Below are 13,106 nucleotides of genomic sequence, written 5' to 3'. Positions count from 1 at the left end.
TTCTGGCTAGATTTGCATGATGATAATGAGAATGATTTTTTTTCCCCATGCAGCGATTTCAAATTTAAAGCATTACATCTTACCAGACCTATCCCCCTTGTGGGGTCACAAGGGTTGCTGGTGCCTGTCTCCAACTGTCAATGGGCAACAGGCAGGGTACACCCTGGACAGGTCACCAGTCTATCACAGAGCAACACAGAGATAAAGAACCATTCTCAACCCTAAGGAGAATTTAGAGAGGCCAATTAATCTAACAGTCATGTTTTTGGACTGTGGAGGAAGCCGGAGTACCCATGCATGCACAGGGAGCAAGGGCAAGGGTAGGACTTGAACCCAGGACCTTCTTGCTGCATGGCAACAGCGCTACCCACTGCACCACTGTACCACTGTGCAGCCATACATCTTACCTGTCAAGCCAATTTAAAAGTAAATGTGGAAATATATTCCAGGAGATAACCAAATTGTATCTTGACGTTGCAGCCAGTTCTGAGGCAGACTGACAGAAGAGAGGCTGCCATACAATCCGCTCCACTGGGACCGCTGGCCGAAGGCAAACTGGGCGTCTTGGGTTTTGCCCAAAGACTGAGACAGTCAAAGCAGGGATTCGGACCAGCAACCCACCCTTTACACGACAAACTCCTAGCTCCTGCACTACTGTCGCCCCCATTAACCTTTATATTTTTGTGGTGAGCTATAGTGAAACTGATAAAAAGTGGTCTGGGAGTTATTAAAAGGTACTGTATTATCAATAAATGAAGGCTTAACCAGATATCAGGACAACCTTGCTGGTCGTTGTTCATATGGATCTGGGAAGCAAGCCTTTCCAGCTAAACGTCCAGACCACTGTCAGTCATTCACCCCCTGACAGTGGTGAGCAATGTTAGTTGCCACAGCTGCCATGGGGCAGACTGACAGAAGTAAGGCTGCCATACATCAGCGCCACCAGCCCATATGACCACTGCTAGCAGGTAATGCAGGTCAAGTGTTTTGATATGACTGAGACAGTCAGAGTGAGGGATTGAACTGGCAACTCTCCAGTTATTAGACAACCTCCTTTACTGTTGTGCCACTGTCGCTGCATAACAAGGATAAACCAGACTTCTGGAGATCCAAAATTATCTTCCTTCGGTAAGGTAAATACTCACAGGTGTTCAGCTAAAAGGCTTCTGATGTTCAAGGAAGGCTTTCCGTAATGAGGATTGGGAAATCCTTGCTAATGTACACCATGGTTACCACGGAGGATAGGAGGAAGATTATTCTCAACCAGGGAGCAAGGGTAATCCTCAAAGAATAAAACATGAAGACACTTAAGCCCCTTTTCCACAGTCTTTGCTCCGCTGTGTTCTATTCAATTTTGCCCACTTTGCAAGCTATAAGACTGCAGTCCTTCCCTACCAGGCTGGCTTTTCCAGATCCTACCTCAGTGGTTGGCCCTGGGTGTGGCCAGCCAAAAGTGGAGCAACTCAGTAATATGGAGAGGAAAGATGGATGGTCTCACTGGATACACTGAAAGCTGTTAAGTTTTGTCTCTAAAGAGTGTGCGACTCAAAATGTTGTTCAAACCATTGTTGTGTGTGTACGGAAGAGGGCAGAGCAAACGGCAGCCTTCTCTGTCCCGCAGAAGGCAGTCGCTGCAAAGTGGGCTCCATGCCACAGTGACGAGACACTGCCACTGTCTGTGTGGAGCCTAGCAGTGTGGGGATCTTACTGGAGGTCTGCTTCATCGCAGCGGCCACCAAGAGAGGAAGCTGCCGCCAAGCGGGCTTCACGTCATTGTCCATGTGGAGCCTGGTGGAGCTTTTCTCCACTGTAGCAGCTGCATATAACCCAAAGAAGACTCCAGTGAATCAGCACAGCATTTGTCACACAGTGGGAAATCTGTTTTGGTTCTTGTATTTCTTTAGTTCTGGTAATGTTACATGATTTTTGTATTTTTGATAGTCCCATATTTTGCATGATTGATTTATATTTTGTACTTAATCTCTGTATGATTTGGTTGGCATTCTTGTTGTTTTCCCTTTGAATCCCTCTGGAAAAACAAAGACTGAACTTCATTGGTCTGACGGTAGAGCCGAGAGGTGGGATGCAGAAATCAGTGTCATGCACAGGTGTATCGTGGAGCACCATTAGTCACTAGATAAAGAGCCTACTAGCTGCATCCTGACACCATAACGTAAAGCTGCTCAAAGAAGATTGCTGTTTCACTTTCATGTCTTTTTGCTATACTTCTGTGGTCATATCATGGGTAAGTATGCTGTTTATTGAAATGAAGTTTTATTGATTATTTATTGACCTGTATGTTTTCTGGGATGAACCTATATGGGGACACTCTAATGCACCCTCTGAATCTGGAGACCTGATAATTCAAACTCTGCTGCACTTTACCCTGTAACTTTATATTATCCTGTAATTGTGAATTGTAACTGCAATTCACTGTAAATTTCAAGCTGTATGCAAACGAAATTTCATTTTGTACGCACTCTGTGCATACAAAATGACAATAAAGTTGTCTAAGTCTAAGCCTAAGAAATCTAAATTAAGGAAAAAACAGACAATGTGAATCGTGACAGGATCACTTGGTGACTGATCCGAATCTTGTTAATTGCTAGGCAGGGCAAGAGCTAGCAGGAAAGTAGTTGTCAGTTCAGGGGTCACACACAGAGAGACAATCTACTTGGCGGAAGTTTCCAGGAGGGCTATGCAATAGGGAAATTCAGGCGAGAGAATTGCTGACAGGAGGCACACGCACTGTGTAGAGATGTCCAAGTGGGGCAAAGACAGGTCCAAGATCCCGGTTAAGGTCGTACATGGCATGCAGGAGAATCCAGAGAGGGGCAGAGGCAGACAGGCTTGGTCAATAGGCAAGGCAGGAGGTCAGTGTCCAGAGATCAGAAGCTAACAAAAGTATCCAACAGGGGCAAGGCAGGCAGGAGCAAAACAGGAATGAGACAGGTCAGTAACAGGAGCTCAATACAAAGAACACTGGAAGGTCTACTCACACAATGGTTTTCAAGAATCTAGTGGTTACACATTGGGAGAACCAGGAATATATAGTGCTTCTGTCACATGCGCCAGCTCAGCAACTAGAGCTGCCGCAGGTGTAATCACTCAGCTCTGATTACTAATGCAGCACAGGGAGCAGGGGATGATGTCATTGGGTTGCACACAGCATCTTCTCTTGGCAGGAACAGACAGAAATCATTACAGATAAAACCTGTCTGGAAATTGCATCCTGTGTACCTTGCGATTCAGAGATTTTATTTTGTATTTTCCCCAAAGTGGATGTGTTTTACATTGCCAAAGGGTCTCTCTTCCTGTCTGCAGACTCGTGGATTTTCCGTCAAAGTACTGCGTAGCTCTGACCAAGATAGAGCAGGGGGTCTACCTGGTCAGAGCTATGGAGTACAGCTGCAGAAAACTGAAAACCAGTCTGCCTGGCCCCATTCACGTCAACCAGATATGACCCAATTTTCCATCAGATCGAATGGTTTGGTTGAAGGTATCATTAAGTCTTGACCTTGGGGGTATCAGTTGTCACAGATCTCACTAACCACACTCTTTTTTAGGCAACCGTGGACTGTATGACTCTGCCTACAGAGAACAACTCAAACATGTTTCCTCCTCGCATGAGATATTAAATGCTTCCTGAGAGTATTTACAGTACATCATAGATTTTTCCACAAGAGCTGCAAGCCCAGTGAGAGAGCTTGTTGCTTCAAAAGCAGCAAAAAATAACTGACTCCAGTTTTCAAATACTCCTCACATAATAAGTGCTATTATGTTGAAAGAATGTTATATGAAAAAAGCGAAACTACATCAGGTGCTTAGCCAGGAGGTTAATGCTTAGGCCACAGTGGGTCTTCCAAATGGACAAAGGCATGCCACCAAAATAGTTACAAATTGGCTTCTGGACAAAAATGGCAAAGCTTTGGGTTGCCATCACAAACTTCTCAGTCCCATAGTGAGCAGAGCTAGAAAAGTGTGTGTGAGCATGCTGAACAAACCAGACTCAGTTACACCTGTTCTGTCAGGAGGAATGGGCCAAAATTCTATTTAAATATTGGGAGGAGCTTGAAGAAGGAAACCCAAATCATTTGACTATTTTATCGAGTTTAAAAGGCACAAACAAAAACCTGAGGAAATACATATAAATCTGTGTACTGGAGGCAAGTAATGACACCATGTTTTTAAACATCATCGGCCATCTCATTAAGATTGTGTCAAGGTTTTGTTTACTGATGAACTCAGGACGCACACACGGGACTAAAAGTTTGAGTCTTTATTGAAGGAAGTATGCTGGGTGGTGAATGATGAAGACCGGAGGTTCAGGACTGCAGAAGGTCAGGGATGAATGTGATGGCAGGAGATGACGGCCCGGAGACAGAGAGTCCACACTTGCAAGGTGCTGCTCGGCTAGCAGGCCTCATAGCACTCAGGTTAGCCGTTCATTGGAGACACCAGGGCACAGAGCTGAGCTTCACCAGGGCGGCTAGTCAGGTTAGCAGAACTTGAGAGACACCAGGGCACAGAGCTGAGCTTCTCCAGTGCAGCTAGTCAGGTTAGCAGAACTTGAGAGACACCAGGGCACAGAGCAGAGCCTTTCCAGGATGGCTAGTCCAGTTAGCAGTTCTCTGGAGACACCAGGACACAGAGCAGAACCTCTCCAGGAACAAACAGTGAACAAACAGTCTTTAGAGTGACTGACAGGACTAACCTTAACAACAGGAGCAAAACAAAGCTTCCAAGGCAAAACGGGGACTGGCATGGAGAGGTGTGGAATGATGACGGCCCAGTGCTGAACTGAAGGCAGAGGGAGGTTTAAATAGAGCACTTCACAGGTGGAACAAGGGTCTGGCTAATTGGCTGGTAAATGATTATCAGGTGTGACTGACTGCTGAGGAGGTGAAGTGAAAATTGACAGAAAATAACTGATGACTGAAAACTAACAATAAATAAAGTCAAACCTAACCCAAAAGAGATGAAAAAATGAAAGTAACAGAAAAACAAAGCCAAACCAAAACTCAACCATGACATTACCCCCCCCCCCCCCCCCCCCCCAAGGCCGGGCTCCGGACGGCCTAAAATCAAACAAAACAAACTACAAAGTGACCGAACCAGGGTGGGTGGAGGGAAGGCAGGATGGCGGGCAAGAGTCATAACCAAGCTGATCTAACCTGGGTGGGTGGAGGGAAGGTAGGATGGAGGGCTAAAATCAAACCAAAACTACCCACTAGGGCGAACTAAAAAGGATGTCTAACAGATGCTGGTAGGCAAAACAAAAGGCGTCTAACCGACGTTGACAGGCGAACATCGCCACCAGGCAAAAACGGGCATGACAGGCGAACATCAACGCCAGAGGGAAGAACAGGCGTACGACAACGCCAGAGGGAAGAACAGGCGTACGACAATGCCAGAGGGAAGAACAGGCGTACGACAATGCCAGAGGGAAGGAACGGGCGCACGACAGCGCCAAAGGGAAGGAACGGGCGCACGACAGCGCCAAAGGGAAGGAACGGGCGCACGACAGCGCCAAAGGGAAGGAATGGGCGCACGATAGCGCCAAAGGGAAACCTGCCGGGGCGTGAGGGAAGCGCCGGGGCTTGGGGAAGAGAACGTCGGGATGTGAGGAAAGCAGGAACATCTAAACGCCTAGGAACAAGAACGGAGGGCGTACTTACACACCGGGGAACCGAGAACAGAGGGCGTCCTAACACGCCGGGGAACCAAGAGTCAGAGAGCGTCCTAACACGCCGGGGAACCAAGAGTCAGAGAGCGTCCTAACACGCCGGGGAACCGAGAACAAAGGGCGTCCTAACACGCCGGGGAACTGAGAACAAAGGGCGTCCTAACACGCCGGGGAACCGAGAATAAAGGGCGTCCTAATACGCCGGGGAACCGAGAACAAAGGGTGTCCTAACACGCCGGGGAACTGAGAACAAAGGGCGTCCTAACACGCCCGGGAACCGAGAACAAAGGGCGTCCTAATACGCCGGGGAACCGAGAACAGAGCGCGTCTAAACACGCCGGGAACACTAAATCTAAACGCCAGGAATCTAAACACCAGGGAAACAGGAACAAAGGGCATCCTAATACGCCAGGAAACAAGAGCGGAGGGCGTCCTAAAACGCCAGGAGACAAAGGGCGTTCTAACACGCCGGAAAAACACGAAATCTACAGGGGTCAGAGGGCGTCCTAAAACGCCAGGAAACAAAAGTACCAGGAACTTAGGGCGTCTAAATTCTGGAGAACGGAGGGCGTCAAACACGCCAGGGGACTAAGAGCTAGGGGGCCAGAACAAAACTAAGAAGCGCTGGGACCTAAAGAGCGCTGGGAAACTAAATATCTAAACCAAAAACTAGAAAACCAGGCATGAACTAACCTATAGAACAAAACCAGAAGAACTAGGGTAGGGATAATAAAAGAAAAACCGAAGCAAAAAACTAGAAAATCAAAACTAAAAAAAACTAGGAAAAAGAGCAAGACGTACAAGAGGAAAAAAAAACTATAAAACTAATGCAAAAACCAAAACAAAGAAACTAGGACAGGAACGGGTAAACTAATGTAACACTAGACAACTAAAGCTAGAACAAAAACAAAAACTGAGAGAACAAGGCAAAAAACTAGGATCTAAAGCAAACAAAAAACCAAAGCAAAAACCGGAAGACTAAAGGCAAACCTGGAACACCAGAACAGAGGTGGAAAAACAAAAGAAAATAGAAACTCAAGTACTCTAAGAAAAACAAAGAACCCCCTAAATAACTCTAAAACCCCAAAAATCCTAAGTAAATCAAAACTGAAATCGAGCCCAAAAAATAACAAGGCACTGGCCTTAAGGGCTCAGGCAAAAACGGCTGCTAAGCAAAAAAGAAGTCTTCTTGGAGGTCGTCCTGGACGAGGCAGGCGGCGGAGCAGCATCGCCCGACTAAACCCTCGAGGAGGGCGGCCCCGACGAGGCAAAGTCAAGCGGCCCGGAGACCGCGGTCGGTGGCTCCGGCCGAACAGGAAAGTCAGAGACGGGCGCCGTGGTGGACGGCCCCGACGAGGCAGAGTCGAGCGGCTCGAAGTCCGCAGTCTGCGGCTCCGGCCAAACAGAGAAGTCAGAGGCGGGGCCAAGCTACCGGTCTCGGCGGAAACCGAGGCCAGAGGCGGGTCCTCCTGCACCTCCTCATGAGGCTTGGACGGAGGCAGGTCCTCCTGGACCTCCTCACAAGGCTTGGGCGGAGGCAGGTCCTCCTGGACCTCCCCACGAGGCTTGGGCGGAGGCAGTTCCTCCTGGACCTCCTCACGAGGCTTGGACAGAGGCAAAGCGGCTCCCTCGGAGGCCTCGGGCTGAGGCAAAGCGGCTCCTTCGGAGGCCTCGGGCTGAGGCAAAGCGGCTCCCTCGGAGGCCTCGGGCCGAGGCAAAGCGGCTCCCTCGGAGGCCTCGGGCCGAGGCAAAGCGGCTCCCTCGGAGGCCTCGGGCCGAGGCAAAGCGGCTCCCTCGGAGACCTTGGGCTCATCCTCGTCGGCCGGTGGATCTATTTTCTTGGCGGCCGGCAGAGCGGAGCCTTCAGTGGTCGGCAGAGCAGATCCTTCAGCGGCCGGCAGAGCGGAGCTTACTGGTGGAGGCAGAACCCTCTCCTCGGCTACTTCAGGCAGTGACGGGCAACAGGCTTCAGAAAGCGGCGCCAGGCAACAGGCTTCAGAAAGCGGCGCCGGGCTACAGGCTTCAGAGAGCGGCGCCGGGCTACAGGCTTCAGAGAGCGACGCCGGGCTACAGGCTTCAGAGAGCGGCGCCGGGCTACAGGCTTCAGAGAGCGGCGCCGGGCTACAGGCTTCAGCGGACACCGAGGTTGGAGGCGGATCCTCCTCTTTAGCCTTGACGGACCCTCCGCGCCGGTGGTTCTGCTGTCTTCGCCGGGAGGGGACAGATGAGGAATCTGGGGCAATCTCGGGGGTGGCAGCTGGCCAGCAGGGCAGAAGGTCGTCTCGGTCACCATAGTAGAACTCCCACAGCTGGCTCTCCTTGATGCGTGGGGCTCTGCTAGGTGGAATGATGAGCCTCACTCGAGGGGCCAGCTGCGAGTCATGGAGGTGATGACCGAGACGACGAGAGGCTGAGCGGCTTCTCTCACTGGGCTCCGGGGTAGCTGTAACAACGCCCACGTGAACCACGGGGGAAGTGGAGTCGACCCGGATCGGTGGCGCAGGGTCCCGGGCAGAAGCCATCTTGGCGTACCTCTCCCTCATCTGGCGTTCGCACATCTCCACATATGCGAGGATGTCTGGGTCGTCAACTCCTGCAGGTAAGCCCCGCATGGCGCCTGAGTTCACCCTTTGACTGGGCCGTACTGTCAAGGTTTTGTTTACTGATGAACTCAGGACGCACACACGGGACTAAAAGTTTGAGTCTTTATTGAAGGAAGTATGCTGGGTGGTGAATGATGAAGACCGGAGGTTCAGGACTGCAGAAGGTCAGGGATGAATGTGATGGCAGGAGCTGACGGCCCGGAGACAGAGAGTCCACACTTGCAAGGTGCTGCTCGGCTAGCAGGCCTCATAGCACTCAGGTTAGCCGTTCATTGGAGACACCAGGGCACAGAGCTGAGCTTCACCAGGGCGGCTAGTCAGGTTAGCAGAACTTGAGAGACACCAGGGCACAGAGCTGAGCTTCTCCAGTGCGGCTAGTCAGGTTAGCAGAACTTGAGAGATACCAGGGCACAGAGCAGAGCCTTTCCAGGATGGCTAGTCCAGTTAGCAGTTCTCTGGAGACACCAGGACACAGAGCAGAACCTCTCCAGGAACAAACAGTGAACAAACAGTCTTTAGAGTGACTGACAGGACTAACCTTAACAACAGGAGCAAAACAAAGCTTCCAAGGCAAAACGGGGACTGGCATGGAGAGGTGTGGAATGATGACGGCCCAGTGCTGAACTGAAGGCAGAGGGAGGTTTAAATAGAGCACTTCACAGGTGGAACAAGGGTCTGGCTAATTGGCTGGTAAATGATTATCAGGTGTGACTGACTGCTGAGGAGGTGAAGTGAAAATTGACAGAAAATAACTGATGACTGAAAACTAACAATAAATAAAGTCAAACCTAACCCAAAAGAGATGAAAAAATGAAAGTAACAGAAAAACAAAGCCAAACCAAAACTCAACCATGACAGATTGACAACTGATATGAAGCCTGAAAACAGTCCACAGAACGTTGGACAAACAACCGGAACACAAGCACATGCCAGTGACTTAGTAACCACATGAGTCGCTGAAAAGAGATCAAGGATGTGGTTACAAAAAGAAGTTGATAGAGTGGCAACAAAATTTGGAGCAGGACAAGGCTTTTGACTGTATTATGTACCACAGACTGAATCCAACACTGCATGAAAAGTGAGATTTTCGTCCCCGTAAACTACCGCAGATCTCCCTAATTTTCGGCAGTTAACGACAATTTGCAACCCGTGCTTGTTGCCGTTTTCAGTGCCACAAATTGTCGGAACCGGACTCTGACGTATGTGGAGAGCGATCAGCTGCACTAATGACCCTAATTAGCATATGAATGCAGCGAACCCGCGCGGCTGGCCAGGTCTGGCTTGAATAACCTACTCAGTATTGGCTGAAACCACTTTTTTTAAATAAGTAAAATCGCTCCTGATTGGCAGCAAAACCACACGTGGCCAGGGCAGGCCAGAATGTTCTTACTCAGTATTGGCTGAAACCATTACTTTCAAACTAGTAAAATCACTCGTGATTGGTTGGTTGGTTGAGATATATATATATATATATATATATATATATATATATATATATATATATATATATATATATATTCATGTTATCTTATGTAGGCTACTACACTATCATTAGGCTACCTTCAAGGACATGAATGAATTTATACAGGAAATTAACATTTGCCAGGAAGATGTTTATGCAAAGAAAGAGCTTTATTAAAAACACACACACACACACACAACTATATACAACGCGAGGATCTTCCCACACATGCGTATCCAAAAAACTACAACTCCGTGAACTGTCCGTGCGCCTCCTCGGGGTTGTAGGCAACTGCTGGCGGCGTTCTTTCCGAGGCAGGTCCGTTGTGCAGACGCCCATGTGCGTGGCTCTGTACTTCAGCATTGCCTCTAACCGGGACTGCAGCTTCACACAGAGTTCAGAGAGATCCGGCCTACGAAATGACGGCGGTACAATCCATCCAGAGACCCCGCCAACGACGCCATCTTCCTCGTCAGACATGAGGTCGACGGTGGCGGACATCCAGAGTTCCACTTCCTCATCAGCTAGCACGCTCTGCCTCGATTTCTGCAGCTGTAAAAAACAAAACAATGAATCAGTATTATGCGATGGGATGCACTGCGTATGGACACAACACATCTATCAATGCACCTGAAAAATAGTCACCAAATAAAGTCTTACCCTCTTTCTTCTCGCTCGACTCCGAGCTGAATTCTTGGCAGCTTCCGCCCGCATTGAGTTCTCTGGCTGCGTATATCTGAAGCTCCTGCGTACCGTCTCGTAATACGTCTTACAGGCGGCTGAAAAACAAATAAATGAGAGTGGTATGAATAAAAACCAAACACAAGTCACAGTAACATTAAAAACAAGGGAGAAACAGTAAAACAAGTCCCTTACACACAATGTCGTCTTTATCAATATAGTGTAAATCGAGGCTTGCAGTTATTGCTCCGAGCAGATAGGAGGTAACTGCCTCATTATGAGGCGTGCTTAGTCTGTGAAAACAAAATGTACAGTTATGATCGGTATCTATCCGTATCTATTTCCTTTTATCGCAGAATGAAAGCATATTCTTTAAATCTTACCCTTGCGCCGGTTCATAGCGCCTGCAATTTGTCTCCGAGTTGTGAAGACGGCGTACTGTAAATCACAAAAAATACACCCTTAGCTTTGGGTTATGGCTAGGCTACTTTTAGCTTAGCTAGCAGTCAAATATATTCTTACCGCAAGCTTTTGTGCATCCGTCTTCTCTTGATGGAGTTAGTCTCTCCAGCACAGTTCTTCGACTGCAGAGCCGCCATCTTGTCCTCTTTGGACAGCAACCTGGAGTTTACCGAATTCTGCAGTTGAGTGAACCTCTCATTCATGTCGGCAGTATGTTGAGTAAGCTGACGAGACAGTCCACTGATAGCAATCAGCAGTTTCTTCTCGTCAGTCTGCGGACTGGCTGAAAGTTGTGGATCGCGTCCTAGAGGAGTTGAACGCGAGACGTTGTCCGGCATACCAGTAAAATCCAAACACAGGCCGTTTCTCAATATGCGTTCTTGAGCGTTCTCGTGTGCTCGTGTGCTCGTGACACGTCATCAGCCTCAGCCCGAGCACTGTTCCAATGCTGAGAACGCCAAATCGAGAACGCGCCGAATTCCCCGGATGTTGTTCTCGCCCGCCCTCTTTATCGAGCATGCATCAGAGCAGACTTGTGCGTTCTTCAGACTGACCGCTTGCCCAGAATGCACCGCGGCCGCAGCTTGATTCGAGACAGCGCAAACAGAGCTCACAGCGGTAAGTTAAAAAATTCCCTTTTCTGCTGCTGTTGTTCTTCAAAAGTACCTTTTCAGATCGTTTGAGGCGAGAACATTATACTTTTAAGCTTCTCTATGTGGCCTGTTTACAGAGTTAGTGCGTAATTAAAAAAAAGTAGTGTGCATAATATCGCTGGTTATGATTTATTTGTTTTGTGTTTATCTGACTGACGTGTGTTGCTTTATTAACTCAATACTTGCTGGAATAAATTGTAATTGTCTCCCTAGGACGGCAGCAGCATATAAAATAAATAAATAAATACATTCTACAAATGTTTTTCCTATCTAAGTGAGTTTATTCTGAGTCAGGACACGAATAATTAAGAGGAGAAAGAGGGAAAGAAAATAATAGTAATAATAGTATATGAAAAACCAGACATTTATTTTATACAAATGTTTAATCTTTGGAAAAGAATGAAGGTGTAATATATTCAACAAATTATTAACAGTTACTAACATGGTTTAAAACAAAGAAATAACTCATTAAGATCTTATACAAATAGACAATGCCTATAAACTTACAATTAAAAATAGTTGGAATAGAAATTAATTTATGCATTATTTTATGTATTTTTCCAGGTGGTGAAAAAAAAAGAAATGAAGCAGCATGTGAACAGGACTCCAACTGATCTACATTAGGTCAGGTGTAGTCATGTTTACTTAAAACATGCAGCCAGCTGGAGCCGCTGGATGGTCATCCTCCTCTGGATCAACCTCCTCATCCTCCACGTCTAGCTGGTCACCTGCCTCTATACTAATATTGTGGAGGATGCAGCAGGCGGTGATTACTTTTGGGGCAAACGTCGGCCAGCCAGCAGAGGGTCACCAGCACCTCTATCTCCTGTGGCCATCCATGGACCTTCTGGATGGGCAGCAGCTGAAGGAGGAGGACGATGGTGGACCTGTTCAGCCTGAAGGCTGGTCTCAGGTCTCCTTCATTAAAAAATAGTTGGAGGATTGGTACCGAGGTGTTTATCCTCACATATTTTGTTGCTTTTTCTTCCTGTAAATAAAAAAGTCCAAATGTTACCAAATTTGTTTTTTTTTTTTTTTAGTTCTCACCTTTTCACACCATAAAACTATACCTGCTTAACATGCAGATTAATATAGTTCTCAAGAAATAAAAAGTAAAATGTACAGTGCTGTAAAACTAGTCATATATAGTAAATGTAACAACTGGCTTCCCTTCTCTGGTATTTTTAACATTTCACTTAAAGAATGAGCTGAACTTACTGCACATAATTTAAAGATTAATCACTGTAAGGGTGGGCAGACATAGAAATGACTCGTCCTTTCTAAATATTCAATGCTGGAATGGTCAATAAGTGCAAATGAAATGGCTTAACACTACTGACATACTGTTACTAATGTTAAAATTGTCTTTTTCTTCATTGAGCAATAGTCACAATTACAACCTGCTCACGTGTTTAATACCATCCTCAATGTTTTTTTTTTTTTTTTTTTTTTTTGTAAAGATAAAAGTTGAAAACAGGCTGTCAATCTTAAAATGCCTACCAGTTGGAACAGGTGGGCGAGCAAAGCCTGCCTTCTGAGCCTCCTCTGCCGCATCAATC

At 47.3% G+C, this 13,106-nt stretch overlaps 1 protein-coding gene across 1 annotated transcript; it reads right to left on the bottom strand.

Annotated features, from left to right (window-relative positions):
- Positions 1-6,180: 6,180 nt before the first annotated feature.
- On the bottom strand, positions 6,181-11,250 carry LOC118563630 (uncharacterized protein C14orf93-like). Its single transcript, XM_036138714.1, has 8 exons — positions 11,077-11,250; positions 10,955-11,042; positions 10,816-10,870; positions 10,628-10,725; positions 10,412-10,530; positions 10,051-10,303; positions 7,489-7,628; positions 6,181-6,192 (listed from the first exon to the last, which is right to left on the bottom strand). The coding sequence occupies exons 1-8, from the start codon at positions 11,230-11,232 to the stop codon at positions 6,181-6,183; spliced, it is 921 nt and encodes a 306-aa protein (XP_035994607.1). The 5' UTR covers positions 11,233-11,250.
- Between the last annotated feature and the right edge of the window lie 1,856 nt (positions 11,251-13,106).

The sequence above is a fragment of the Fundulus heteroclitus genome, chromosome 7 (assembly GCF_011125445.2).
Source record: "Fundulus heteroclitus isolate FHET01 chromosome 7, MU-UCD_Fhet_4.1, whole genome shotgun sequence".
Classification (NCBI taxonomy): Eukaryota; Metazoa; Chordata; class Actinopteri; order Cyprinodontiformes; family Fundulidae; genus Fundulus; species Fundulus heteroclitus.
The sequence above is the reverse complement of the archived record's forward strand: the minus strand, read 5'-3'. Positions and strand labels throughout refer to the sequence as shown.

Coding starts and splice junctions, on each gene's coding strand:
- LOC118563630 (XM_036138714.1), bottom strand. CDS start 11,232: ATGCCGGACAACGTCTCGCGTTCAACTCCTCTAGGACGCGATCCACAA. Junction 10,304..10,411: donor GTCGAGCGAGAAGAAAGAGG/GTAAGACTTTAT, acceptor TGTTTTTTACAG/CTGCAGAAATCGAGGCAGAG. Junction 7,629..10,050: donor CCTGCCTCGGAAAGAACGCC/GCCAGCAGTTGC, acceptor CACTGCCTGAAG/TAGCCGAGGAGAGGGTTCTG.